The sequence below is a fragment of the Lepisma saccharinum genome, chromosome 26 (assembly GCF_977018435.1).
Source record: "Lepisma saccharinum chromosome 26, izLepSacc3.1, whole genome shotgun sequence".
Classification (NCBI taxonomy): domain Eukaryota; kingdom Metazoa; phylum Arthropoda; class Insecta; order Zygentoma; family Lepismatidae; genus Lepisma; species Lepisma saccharinum.
This window is the reverse complement of record NC_139254.1, coordinates 24,062,773-24,078,131: the sequence shown is the minus strand read 5'-3', so window position 1 is coordinate 24,078,131 and position 15,359 is coordinate 24,062,773. Positions and strand designations below refer to the sequence as shown.

General features: G+C 36.7%; 1 protein-coding gene across 4 annotated transcripts in view; it reads right to left on the bottom strand.

Annotated features, from left to right (window-relative positions):
• Positions 1-510: 510 nt before the first annotated feature.
• LOC145979780 (dehydrogenase/reductase SDR family member 7) overlaps positions 511-15,359 on the bottom strand; it is a 46,407-nt gene continuing 31,558 nt past the window's right edge. For 3 of the 4 annotated variants that reach the window (XM_083112758.1, XM_083112760.1, XM_083112759.1), the window contains exons 6-8: positions 12,393-12,512; positions 11,682-11,848; positions 511-7,203 (exon numbers count right to left, since the gene is read on the bottom strand). In XM_083112758.1, coding sequence (XP_082968884.1) covers positions 7,122-7,203; positions 11,682-11,848; positions 12,393-12,512 — 369 coding nt within the window. In that variant the 3' untranslated portion in view covers positions 511-7,121. The remainder of the gene's footprint in view (positions 7,204-11,681; positions 11,849-12,392; positions 12,513-15,359) is intronic. The other variant, XR_014440819.1, reaches the window with a different exon arrangement.

Below are 15,359 nucleotides of genomic sequence, written 5' to 3'. Positions count from 1 at the left end.
AGGTCTCCTGTCAGCTGGTGTCATTCTTCTTGACGATAACGCTCGCCACTCTCAGCAGAGCAAACACAACACAAAATTGAAGAATTGGGGTGGGAACGACTGCCCCACCCTCCATACAGCCCTGATTTAGCACCAAGTGATTTCCATCTTTTTCCGGTGTTAAAGTCTGAATTGCAAGGTTACAGTTTCGAAACAGATGAAGAAGTGAAGCGGAATGTGAGAATAGTGCTCAATAGCCAGAGCCCTGATTTTCTTGCAAAGGGTATGGACAAATTGGTGCAACGGTGGGACAAATCCCTGAATCTCTATGGGGATTATGTGGAGAAGTGAGGAAGGATCCTTCTGCACATGTATGTATAGTTTTCTAACGTATCTTAAAAATAAAATGTTTTACAGCATACGGAAACATATATTGAACCACCCACGTATACTTGAGATACATATATTTGTGGATAAAAGAAAGTTTGTAATAAATAAATAAACACAATCACAAAATATTCTACAACAAAATTTAAGATATATATTTGAAAAATAAAGTTTTCGATACATGTTGGTAACACTAGTAAAAACACCCGGCACATCTGAGCAATTGCATTTGTTTTGACTTAAACACAGACTAGGGTAAAGTACAGAATTATTACTTATACATTTCATACATAATTACAACTCTACAAAAAATATCATTGACGGTAACATCATTTATAGACATTTTATTGCACTTGAACTATTCATTTCATAATTTTATTTGACAGTTTTTTTTCAGTTCTGGTCTAATTTGTATTTCTCAGTCTTAACTGCCTACCACTCATATGGCCGCGTGCACCAACACCGATTATTTCGAAGTTCAGATGAACGAGATCAATTTTAATCCACTCTAAATGAACTTGGTTTAAAGATTTGCATTGCACCAACGAAAAACGACGTTCACGAGATTCTGTTCAAATGATCCAAGATTAATTTGTAAGGCTATAGCTGATTGGTTGGTTAAAACAAATTACAATCAAGAACTGCACCGAGTAGTGTGATGTGTTAAAGTATGAACGTGTAGGAGAAGAAAGTAATTCGGGCCGCAAACTTTGAGAAATGTACTGATCAATCTTGTCGACGAGTACAAGGATGTAAAGAAATAATAATCTTAAAGATGTAGTAGGGTGTAAAGAAATAATAATCTTAAAAAAGAACTGACGACACAAGACAAAAGGATAAGGAGAAAGCATGGAACCTTCTTCTATGGGACTTCAATGCCTTACGAAATGCATTCGCGAGAGAACAGCGTATGCTGAACCTCGCCCGCTCAATAAAGATATTTTTGTATTTTTATTACTGTTTTTGTGGTAAGTATTTGTTCTTCATTTCTTAATTCTTATATATTTATATTGTCGTGTCGTGTAAATAGCCAGTAACATGTATTTTCATAAATTTATACAATCATATTTCCAACACCATGTAGCAATATCGTAACATTGCTCTATTCTAATTTACCTTGCACTTGCACATGTTTTGGATTCTGGGATAGAAAGTACAGTATTTAGAAACATTTCGACTTTGCACCACAGAACCACAAATTATTATTATTATTTTGGCAGTTTTTAGTTTACTTTACACATTTCTCGAATTATCAGCATTCTACATCCAACATCTCTAGCGTTTGCACGCCCTCGATATCACTTTCCGCTCTTTTTATATTAAAAAAACAACTGCCCGCAGTTGAAGCGTCAGTATTGTGAACCAGGATCAGACACCAAAACGGTGGCGAATGGCCGATCAGAAGATAAACTCGTTTTGATGTTCCTAGATCGCGATCAAGTGTTGAACTGTCTTCGTGCAATGGAATTTTCCAGTAATCCTTTCCCGATCCGAGTTTAAAATTTGATCTTTGTTCGTGCACACGGCCATTAGTATTATTCAATTTTCTGAGAGTAAGCTTTCATACAGGGTGACACAAAATAAATTAACCAATTTTGCAAATGTAATATTTTTATGCACGACTAGGATAATACCAATTTGTACAGTCAATGGCAAAAGGAAAACTAAGCAAATTGTCAATCACCATGTCCATTCACTGTTTTCCACAATGTGAGGGTTGTGAACAATATACAGGAATCCTGTAAATCAGGACCTAAAGGAGTTTTCAACAGGACTGTGCCCTTCTGTATTACGTGCTTACAGTGTGACATATCCTTAATACAGTTTCCCACATATTAAACTGGAAGCTGAGGATAAATGAAGTGGCCTCCAAGGAACCCAGATCTCTGACTGCTCAATTTGGAATTGGTGCACAAGGGCGTATCCAGGGGATCTGGACCACCACCCCAAATTCCTTTATTTTTTGTGGATTCTGAAAATAACATCCACCAAGTTTTTTTTTAAAACTGTTTGGTACAGTAAGTGAAGTTGATGTATTTTTTTTAATAATACATGCAGAGCTGAAATACTAAAAACAAATATATTGCATTATGTACCACACATAAAAAAAACAACTATTGTCAATGCGTGAAACTGGATTTCTAGAAAAACATGATTCATTTCATATTTTTGTTAAATTTCTTCAATCTTGTTAGTTAAGCAGGGTTGTCCGAGTGAACTATCCCAAGCATGTGATCTTCTAGCCTCAGTTGAAAAGAGGACTTTCTTAATTGTACTCCTTATCTGAGAAAAGTTTCTCAGATTTACTGAACAGTTGTCAAAGTATTTAGAGCAATCATCACAATTTAGCTTCTGCTTTCTCTTAGCCAAGAAACGTTACAGACAGAACTGCTTCAGAGACTTTGGAAGATTTCAGATAAAGAGTTCAGTGAAATATTTCATACTGCTTCTGAAAAGTGCCAACAGACATTCAATTCTGAAATTACGATTCGAAGAATAACAAAACAGAACAATAATAATAATAAACGAGATAACTATCATCATATTATTATAGAGAGGGACACACCATTGGCTTTGGAGGATGGGCAGCCCTGGCTGGACCCCCACCGCCCAGATTTTCTTTCTGGATATGCCCCTGTGCATAAGGTCAAAATTCAGAGCATTCTCCTTCTTAAAGGATGCACCATGGAGGCATGTCAGCAAATCTCTGTGAATATGATCCATAAAGTGTTGCAGGAGAGATTTGATCTTCAACTGTGTATGCGATACAGTGGCAGACACAATGAACAAACTCTGTAATTCTATGCATTTTTCTCCTATGGGTTCAGACTTATGGGACACCCTGTATATTGCACCACCCATTATAAAGTGTTTTGTATACTTTACCTTTTAAAAACTTCTTAAGAGTAGCAATTTAACAACCATTATTAACCATACGTGGCACATTGAAAGCAATGGATTCGTTATTGTCTTCCACTGCACTACTTGTACACAAGAGTTTACCTGCAAGTGTAAGTAGGTAGGTACTAAACCAATATACTGACAAATGCACAGCACAGAAATAATATACTCACACTGTTGACTGCACGTTATTCTAAATAAATGTCAAGCACAAAAACACACATGCCTACAACACAATTACTTCTCCATTGTTTCCTTATCTAATGATTAAGTACCCCACATTTAAAAAAAAAAAAATTCTAGCCATCACATATAGCTACTAGCTACTTTACACTAAGATCCAGATTTTGGTGCAATATATACAGGGCATCCCAAAAGTCACTACCCATTTCAGTGAAAATTCTGATATTTCCTTTTCCTCTATGCATTGTTCGTGAAGACTTGGGAAATGCTTTTCTTGAAGATGAACAGATTGGGGAAAGGGATGGGGGGTCGTCAACAAGACTATGAACCTCCAGGTCACTCCACTTCTTGGAATAAGGATTCACCAAATGCAAGGTTAATGACCCAATGATGTTCCATAATCCTTTCAGAGCTACGGCATACCAAATGACAGGAGTGGAGGTTATGTGTAGTTACAGTGGACTGCAGTAGATATAAAAATATGGGTATATGAGTGGAATTACATCCAGCCTTTCATCTTATAAATCAACAGTGACTTCTGGGACACCCTGTGAATGTATGCAAGTTTTCTTCAAATGGTACTGCTCTCACCAGTTCTTGCCTGCAAAACTTGTTAATTAAGTAGACAAATACCAAACAATAGCATGCTTTTATATCCTGTAGTACTTGCATTAGTCAAAGAACAGCAACACCAAAATAAGGCATCATTTTTGTTAGCATGAACTATTTCACAACATTAAATGTTTACAAGAACATCTGATATGGTGTTGTTTTGTAGCACAGGGAATCCGTTTCAAGATTGGAAGACTACAAGACTATAAAATGAAATGTTTTGAACACACAGGAAAACAGTTTCAGTAACAGGTAGCATTTAGGTTCAAACAGAACTTTAGACCCTTGTTCTACAGAGAACAATTTTTAGATTTAACTTAGATACAAAAATAGCATATACAGTGGAACCTCAATTGATCATTTTCCAGGAAACTGAGAACAAATTTAAAATGCAGGAAAATGTAGAAACATATTTCCTTATTTGGACTAGGAAGATAAATGCAGAAAAATGTATGCACAGATAGGCTAATTGGGACTGGACCTACAGCTTAAAGTGGGATCCAAACCACTATGTGCCTCCACCGGGGATCGAACCCAGGACCCCTTGATTACAAGGTGATGGGGAGGCCAGTTAGTGTTTGTGTGGATAAAGCATTGTGAGTGAGTTTGCGTTTGTCTTTAAAGTCCACTTTATGCACAGATACGCTAATCGGGACTGGGCCTACAGTTTAAAGTGGGATCTGAACCACTATGCAATGTGCCTCCACCAGGTTATCAAACCTGGGACCCATTGATTACAAAGAGACGTTACTAAAGGCATGTTAAGTGCATATGCTGAAATTACTTTTTGGTGTTGTAATGATGATATGGCATGATGGCTAACATTTACTTTTGTAGGGTCTTATGCAAGAACTCATCACATGTGCAACTCCTTTCAAGAAGCTACAAACTTTCCTTAAATATTAAACTTTTCACTTGAAAATATTGTGAATTCTTTTCTTGTTGTCATCCCACACTGTACGCTCAATATAAGAGCAAATCAAGTCAAACTCAATTAACCTTCCCAGCAGACAAACAGACTGACTGTCTTTGCAGCATGTCTGTAGGATGCCATTATCTGTCAGGTCTCTAGTCTATGCATAGCTGCGAGAAGACTTTCAGTGGAATGCGAGTTGCAGTGGTTTGAATTGTGTAGGGCAATCAAGAAGGCTCCTTGTCTTGTCCATGGGTATCATCTAACATTTCAATTTGTTCAGTGACAGAAACACATCAATACTGACACATACTACTAGTTTCAACAGCAATAACAATCCTACTCTTAATTGTTTTCTATTCTTTTAGTTATCAGATAGCTCGAGCTTCACAACCCAATTGTTACCATTAAGTAAGCATCTCATGGTGACATAGATTGCAAAACACATTGAATGCACCCAGAAACTTTGGAATGTTGTTTACTTATTAAGGTCTTCCTGAGATTATCATTGTTAACAACTTTACAGCGTTTTAGTAGAAATGTGACAGATTAATCAGTTCTCCATCTCTATTGGCCAATACAGGGAATATCGGCGTATCAGTAAAATTACCAATATGTTCATAAATAGCCTGTGATTGAATGCAAAATTCTGCATCAAAGTGAGAGCGGGACAAAAGTTGCTGGTTCTCCCCCGTGCACTGTCAACCAGGCTACATTGCCTAGTTTGAGCATCAGACTGACCTCTCTCCGGGGCACTTCTGTGTCATCCCTGACCTTTCGAGCAAATACTGTCAGTTTGTATCATATGGATTACAAAGACCATTTCTACAATGAGATCTTTCATTCTCTTAAACCTTCGAACACATTGGGGTTGTGCTCCAATGTGGCAACAGTGCAAACTTCTGCCACCTGCCTAATTCCATGTACGTTTAGTTAATTCATGTATCCTAAATATGCGGTTTCTTTACAAATCAAAATCCATTGTGGCTACAAATATTAATTATGGAGGTTAATGGACCATTCACTCTCTAAGGAATATTTGCAATGTTATACCAGATTCAGTTATTGGTAGTGGTCAAATTTTATATCAGTTCTCAGTTGATATTGGCAAAAACTTCATATTGATCCATCTCAGATTGATTGTACAATTCTGCATGCTCATTGTATGAACTATCATAGAAAACTTCAGTAGTATTTTTTATGTTTTTAGTAGGGATGGGTGGATATGAAATTTTGGCCGATACTGATAAAGTACCAATATAAAATTTACCGATACCGATCTGATAAAGATTTCAAGTAGCTCTTGAAGAATCTGATTGGTTCACTGACCTCCTTAATAAATATGTGTTTCAAGGTAAATACAGTGCAAAAGAACTTGCATATTTAGCCATTTACTTTTTTAAAAAAAAGTAGGGCACCGATATTATCTCTTAAAATTATAACAAAATGGCAGAATTTTGCACTAAATTATACGATGTTTATAGATATATTGGATCAGTAAAGTAATTGGTAATTTTACCGATAAACCAATACAATGATAAGTATATACCAGCCGATACCGATAGAGTACTGATTAATCTGTCCCATCCTTATTTTTAAGTAATTTATTATACTTTCTTTTCATGCACATCTCTTGCCCAAGAAAACACGAATTCTTCAATATTTATGTTATTAACTGAGTATTCCTTCAAGTTAAGAGTTACCAAATTCCTTACCATTATTATTATATATTAACATTTTCCAGTTGGAAAAAAAGGCATAATTGTTTTCTTTTACTCTGACTACTTAGTATTCATTTTTATGGAACTATTGGCGGACAATACCTGTGTAACAAAATATAACAAATACACTCCACAATTACGATTAAAAAAAACAAGAATGTCTACACAAAAGGAAAATAGGTGGGTTTACTTTTGAGCAAGATGGATACATCCATCCATATCTAACATAAATAACAATTATGTACAAACATGAATACAAACACAAACAACAAATTACAAGAGGGAGGAATAGAAGAATGGTCCCAAAATCAAAGCTACGATTACCTTAGTTCTGCCAAAATTATAATGCTCGATATTTCATATCTGAAACCTAACACCAACAATGTTTACTCAATTATTAATTTTGGTCCATGCAACCAGAGAGATCACTTCTCTTTACCCAGAGACATTGAGTCTCGACTGTCCCGTAATTTCAACATCCTCTTGGCGCCGAAATAACGAGCCAGTCTGCAAGGAATAAAACAAAACTTGAGCCACAAATTACATCTTTTCACATTGTTAATTCAACAATAAGCATTGTTAAGTACGGTTGAATACAAACGTCAATACCCTGTACATTCCACCCACACTGATATTCATGCTTGATAATTCAAAGAATTAAAAATTGTTCAAAACATTCATGAATATTAAAATACCTATCACTTAATCATAAAATCCATATTTTCACACAATACTGGTGCAAAATAAATGAAAAGTGAATTTTGCACAATTTCTAGGATATTTAGACTCTGTGAAAGTGTCTTGTTGCATTTGTGAGGACTCGACGAAGTAGACAAACTCCGAAAAAGTATGAGCCAGTAGCAGTGAATAAATTCAAACTGACTCCTATACTACTGTTACTGGTCTACACTGATAGATTGACATCAACCCTGCCCTACTTTTCAGAAAAAATTCTGTACCTCCAGATCGCTGTCAAACAATATTTGGCCCTTTCCTATTTCCTCTTCAAAGAGATACATGTAGTCATTAGAGTACAAAATTTTCTTAAACTATAGTACATATATGTATTCTAAATTTGATATTTAACTCTCCAAATATTAAATGATGATAACTTGTCATGCGTTCAACTTTACTAAATGAAAGAACATACATTTGCCTACATTTATGAACATGGCAGTGAATTACCAATATTTTTTTGAATAATAATTCCATAAGATTTCTGGCAACTAGAAGCAAAAAAGCAGTCACACACTGCCATCTCCATCCTAGATGAGAAAAACCTGTGTTAATGAAGACAGTGGACCTTCAAAAATAATCAGACAACAAAACATAAACAACACAAAATGTGTTTTCATTTTCTGTTTCCAAAACAATGAATAACAAAATTTTGTTGTAAGCGTTCGAACGTAAATTTCCTTCTGTTGCCTCTTAATATGGATTTATATTGACTGAAATTATGTTCAATATTGAAAGAAATAATGGGAGTGTATCTCAAATTTGAAATGTCTGTAATTCTGAGAATCCCGTACGTGTGTCACAAAATCATTGCATCTGGCACTTATTGGGCGAACAAGCGAGGGTGGGGTGAGCAATGGGCTGCTCGACTTGGGACTCATTTCAAACGTTGTCAAAATTACGTTTGTAACAACCAGGATCCGATGCTTGAGCCTTCATTCTCTATTGTTGACAACTATTGTAAATAAACAGGAATTAAAAGTGTTTTACAATAGCAAAACCAAGCAGTTGGAAGGTGTAAAAAAAATTATTGTTCGGATGACAGAAAACTTGCAAATAACGCAATTTGAGGGTATAAAAAAAAAGATTGTAAACTTTTGTTTGTTTAAAGTCGCTTCAGACTTTGTCAGTTATTCGCAAGAATTTCACCAAACTCTTTCAGTCACAAGGGGACACGTAGTTATTGTGCAAATGTGGGGTATATGTTTAGAAATTTTCTGAAAAATGGAGATAATATGTAAAAATAACTAAAATATGTAACATGTGAGCCAAACCCTAATATATGTACAAATACGGAAAATAAAATCTGAATTTTTTGAGTCTACATGTCATGATTTGCAAAGATAATACAAAATATAACTGAATTCAGCTTCGTATATAAATATATAGTTACATATGAATCTGTTACCTGGTTATGACATGTGAATGCATATTTTGGCCATTTGAACATGATTGCTTGCATGGATTGGTGGCTCATTGCATAGGAATGGTGCATATACTCAACACAGCAACAGCTTTATCACTTACAACTAATAAATAAAGACTTGTTGAAAAGGTTCTCTCGGGCTATCGACCAGGTGAGTTGCGGAAAAGATCCCAAGCTTTCGAGAGCTAACGTCGCTCTCATCTTCAGGGTAGAAGTGCAGTTCTGAGAGTCATAGGTTCGTGGAGGGGGTTTCCAGGTGAAGATGGTGGACCAATCTGGTGGCATGTCTAACGCTAACCAAGCTGGGTCCAGTTCGAGCCCCATATCGCAATTAAGATTATCTTTTTCCTCATGAATGGCTATTGCTTCCTTGATAATGCGGTCCAAGTAGTTTGAAGTTTTGGCTATGATTTCTGTGTTGCTGAAATCTAGTCTATGTCCCTCGTTGATTGAATGTTCTGCTAGTCCCGACTTTTCAGGATGGAAGTACATGATGTTGCTTTGGTGTTATTTACAGTGCTGTTCTATTGACCTACCCGTCTGCCCAATGTATGCTTTCCCGCATTTGCAGGTAATACAGTAGACTCCTGGTGTTTTGAGTCCTAACTCGTCCTTGGGGTTGTGTAGTAGGCTTCTAATCTTCGGAGCTTGGAATCTTTTCCGCAACTCACCTGGTCGATAGCCCGAGAGAACCTTTTCATCATTCGTTGCCAGGAAAGCTTCGAGACTTATTTAATAAAGACTTTTCTTTAACCTGAGCTGTCCTGCAAGTTACATTCATTCATTCGTTCATTCATTCATTGTTTTCTGCCTAATTGGCAGGTTTTTCACTGCAATCTCCAGCTTTCCCTATTCTCTGCCTTACTTCGTAATAGCATACGACCCAGTTAATTTAATATCATCCATAAGCTGATATCTTTCTCTTCCACGGACTTTTCCTCCTTCAACCATTCCCTCCAAGGCATCCCTTAGCAGGCAGTTCCTTCTTAGACAGTGTCCTAACCATTTCTTTTCCTCTTCTTGATGGTCTCCAGTATAGATCTTTCTTCACCAACTCTTTTCAGTACGGCTTCGTTTCTTACCTTGTCCGTCCATTTTACATGCTCCATTTTACATGCTCCATTTTTCGCCATGTCCACATTTCAAAAGCTTCAAGTAGTTTCTCTTCATTTCTTCTCAACGTTCAGGTTTCTGCACCATATAGTGCTACACTCCACACAAAACATTTCACTAATCTCTTCCTTAGACCTATGTCCATGGGTCCACAAAAAACATTTTTTCTTCTATTGAAAGCTTCTTTTGCTATTGCGATTCTCATTTTCACTTCTTGTTTGCAGCTCATGTCACTGCTTATAGTGCATCCGTTTGTACTGTTTGCTTTAACATTAATATTCCTTGGTTTCCGTCCTATAACCATTGCCTTTGTCTTCTTTACATTTATCTTCATGCCATACTGCTCACAGCTGCTGTTTAACTCTTCTAACATACTATTTATGGTTATTTCATTCTCAGCGAATAATGCCATGTCATCAGCAAATCTTATGCAGTTTATTCTTCTTCCTCCCAATTTGACACCTCCTGTGCCCTGGAAACAATTTTTCACTATATCTTCTAAATAGATATTAAACAAAGTAGGCGATAGGCAGCATCCTTGTCGTACTCCTCTTCCAATTTCACAGCCTTCTGTCATTTCGTCTCCTGTTCTCACTTTAACTCGTGGATTCATGTATAAGTTGCTTAGAAGTCTTCTCTCTTTCCAATCTACACGAATTTTCTTCAGAATTTCTGAAAGTTTAACCCAATTCACTCTATCAAAGTTACATGTGAGCTATAATTTTCTGTTGCTTTCCCTGTCAAAATCAGTTGCTTTCCCTGTCAAAATCAGAGTGCGTGTTATACATGGTAAATATGGTATATCCAAAGTGGATTAAATCTGTTCCTGTGAGTTGAAGTTGAAAGAAGCCTTTCTTCTTTCAGGTTTCTTGTTTGGCAACAGGCTGAAGTTTACATTTGAAAGTTTGCACACAGTAGTCATTTTACTTTGCAACTCAAGGCTTATATGGTGAACTAGCAAGAATTATGTGAAAATCTCCCAGCATATGTTACCAATATTGAAATAAAAAGAAATAGGCCTACCTAGTTAAAAAAAAAATTAAAAACTTTCCTTCTGTTTTTTAATCATAGATAAATCTCCCACTCCATACAGAAAACACAATTTATTAAACATTTTATTAACTATAACTTTTTTGTTGTTCTTAGGGCATATTTATGGATATTTCATGTCATAAAAATTCCTAGTTCTGCTTGTACATTTTAACCATAACAATATTATAGGTACGTAGCAAAAATAGAGACTGACCCTGACTTATTTTTATTTTCTGAGTTCGTGCATTAGTGCATGCCAAAATGTAACAATATCATCCATAAAGGCAAGGTAAGAAAAAGTTCCCCATGCACATTGCACTGTGCCATGAAGGCACATACAGGATGTGGAGGTAGGGCCCCACACATTCTCGATCTTGGATAATGTTGGAGGTGATGTGATCAGGACCATGCTCTGGCCACCTTAATCCCCCAGGTACTCATTGATTTGAGGCTGGGTGAACCCCAGACCAACTTTATGTAGGGACAAGGCTGGAATAATTCAGACCTTCGAGTACCCACCCTGGGAATCGAACCGGTCTCTCCCATGTGGTAGTCAAATACAATTCCAACTAGACCACTGTGACTCCCAATAGCATATGTACACATTTTTAATTGAATGATCTATCCTCGAAGCAACTACCTGAATAAATAAGAAAAGTAGCAATTTTCAATCACAAACCTTTTAGCCGCATTTGGAAAATATCGATGCACGTAACATATGGGAATGATTGGAGATAAGCCCATCCATGCTTCATGTAGCTCATTTGCTATTGCCACGGCACTTAAGAAGGCACACCTTTCCGTCGACATTCGGCGATCCATGGCTGACACTGAATGACCAAATTTCTGAAAAGGAGGAGGATTAATTACACATTCTATACATACACATCATAATTATTGAGCTGTTTCAGTGATGAATGGAAAAAGAAAACTCATTTTGCAAACCCAACTTTCCTGGCTTCTCAAGGTATTTTTCATTAACTTTCCTCCAGACCACTACATAAATATGCCTTCAACTTTGCATGTTAATCACATGAATCACAATTGGCCTTGCTAAACACACTACTACAGTAATTTAAGATAACATAAAACACAGCATGTTCATATCTTGTGTTACGGGATTTTTAAAATTTCTTATTCACAGAAAATATATGGAAGAGGACCAATTACTATTGTTTGCGCACAATAGATGATGAAATTTGAAACTTAGTGCACCTAAATAGATATGCATTCCAGGTAAGTTTAAAGAAAATTCAAATGAAACTCCAAGACAAAATATTCAAAGAAATTTGTTCTTTTCAACCTTTGATTCTGAACTTAATGTCTTAGTGTTTGACTGGAAATAGTTTTTGTACTTCACAGAAATATCAACTTATTAATGTTTACCCACCTCTCCTGATTTTCCAGTGAAGGATTCTGATAAAAAGTTGCTGAAGACAGGCCCTGGGCACAAGAGGGTAATATTAAGGTTAGTCCCAAGCTTCTCTGACCTCAATCCTTCGAAGTAACCCTTAAAAGTAATCAGAGATATACCACACAATTAGATTATCTTGCAACCACTGGAAAGTGTGTTTTGTTATGAGAAATAAAACACAAATGTATATGAATGAATGTGAAATACTTGCAGATAACCCAGCATAAAAAAATGTTTTTTTTAAATTCATTCCAGAAAATATTTTACTCAAAACATTTGGATGAATACAAATACATAATTCAATGGCATTCTGATTCTATACAAATACATTCTGTTGATGAAATGTAATCACTTACTGAATTCACTGTTTTACAAAGGTTTTCTTTCTTATGTGAAAATAAGTTTTTCTGAAGGAATTTGGTACGTGAAATTCAAATCCGTAATTAGAATTTCGATATCAGGGACAGTTTTTTAGTTATAAGGAAATAAATCTCATTTTACTCAGATTCACCGTTCGTGATAAATGCAGGGAATTGCCAGACGAGCAGTTGGCAACATCTGCTTCTGAGCTTCTGTTTCAGATGTTGGCAGTCTGTTACTAAGCTACATGATGTACCTGCAAGTTATTGTCAAAATACTAAGCATCGTGTTTGCAGCTTTTGTTTAAGTTGATATACTTTGCCTGTTGAAATCAACCAGGTAACTTCTGATACATCTGTGGAGAGTTAGTCTTTGCAAGGCATAAGAGGAGGATTCGATCCATCATAAAGAAGTACTAAAAACATTACCTTGGAATGGACATTGGAGACTAGGATAAGGAGTAGGCACCACATATCTGTTGTGCAGCATGTTATGTTAAATTGATTAATTGATGGAAAGGTAAAAATGCAATGTTGTTTGCTATACCCATAGTATGGAGATGACCAAAACATCTTGTAAGCGATTGTTATTTTTGTTTGACAAATACACCGGGATTTACGAACAGGAAATCTCAAGAGATCCATAGTTTAATCTACCTTCTGCAATAAGACCAGTGCCATACTCTGAAAGTCTTACAGTACCTAAGAGACAAAACAAATGAGATCCACAATGAAAGTGAAGAAAGTAGCAATGAGGAACTGTCATCATCTCCACATAAAATAAACCTTTGCATCAGGCAACAAGTGCACAAATCGAATACTTTTTAACTCAAGCGGATATACATGATGTATCCCATGACATAGTCTTAATTATACAAAAGACAGAACTGCTGGGTTTCAGGTTACATGAATATAATCTCCATCCCAGCACAAACGTTACTAAATTTAGTCAAACGTGCCTATTTTGAAACTGACCACCTACTGACTGACCGCAACGATGGTAGTGGTTTAATGAACGTTCAGATGTTCTTCTAATGTCACAAAGAAACCTGTGAGATGATAGAAGCTAACTAACTAACTAACTTTCTAGCTTTCTTAAGCCCAAAGGCTTATGGCTGCAGCAACACAAGCCTTCCATGTGTCCGTATCCTAGGCAAGATCTATCCAATATTTTCCATCCTTACCGATTTCCTTAAGGCCTAGAGATATTACAAGAAATCTATGGAATATAATGAGCATAAGTGGAAGATATTTGGCGACTTCAAGATAGTTGCAAAGATATTGGGAATGAAACATGGCTACACAAAGTATACCTACTTCCTCTGCAAGTGGTATACCTGTAACAGAAGAACCTCTACTTAAAAAGAATTGGTAGAAAAAATGTACAGCATGTGATGTTCCTCTTCCCCCTCTTCACACCAAACTAGGCCTTACGAAATAATTTGTAAAGGCTATGGACACAACTGGAAGAGGATTTAAGTGTATTTCAAACAAATTACCTCGTCTTTCACCAGCAAAGGGAAAGGAAGGCATTTTGTGGGACCTCAAATTAGAGAACTTCAGCAAATCGAGAGTTTGAAGCATGTTTAACAGACAAAGCAAAAAGAACATAGATATAATGTTATATGCAACATAAATTGCAAAACAATTATTATACAACCTCTGACAATAAAGTTCGGTGAATGATCCTGAATATCGAAAGTAGACGAATTCTTAATGAAACCTACCTTACTGTCCTTCGAAGTAGTCCCCTTCCATGGCTATGCACCGTTGAGAATGGCTGTACATGTCCTGGAAACTTTTAGAAAAGTCTTCTTTCGGGATGGTGTTCAAGACCCTTGTCACGTTCTGTTGGATGTCTGGAATATCCTCAAATCTCTGACCTTTCAAAGCGATTTTGAGGCGTGGGAAGAGAAAGGAACCTGGAGGATTCAGATCCAAATTTCTTGCAATGCATTGTTACAGAGGATGAGACCTGGTGTGTGAGGTACGACCCTGAAACGAAACGCCAAAGCATGGAATGGCGTTCTCCTGCATCACCCCGTCGGAAGAAGGTCAAGGCGTAAAAATCACGCATCAAGACGATGCTTATTACTTTCTTTGACAGTGATGGCATGATCCACAAGGAATTCCTGCCGGAGGTAACAACAATTTTTCCGCCTTGACCTTCTTCCGACGGGGTGATGCAGTAGAACGCCATTCCATGCTTGCGTTTCGTTTCAGAGTCGTATCTCACACACCAGCTCTCATCCTCTGTAGCAATACATTGCAAGAAATTTGGATCTGAATCCTCCAGGTTTCTTTCTCTTCCCACGCCTCAAAATCGCTTTGAAAGGCCAGAGATTTGAGGATATTCCGGACATCCAATGGAACGTGACGAGGGTCTTGAACACCATCCCGAAAGATGACTTCTCTAAAGTTTCCAGGACATGTACAGCCATTCTCAACGGTGCATAGTCATGGGAGGGGACTACTTCGAAGGACAGTAAGGTAGGTTTCATTAAGAATTCGTCTACTTTTGATATTCAGAATCATTCACCGAACTTTATTGTCAGAGGTTGTATTTTTTCAAAATAAGTATTAT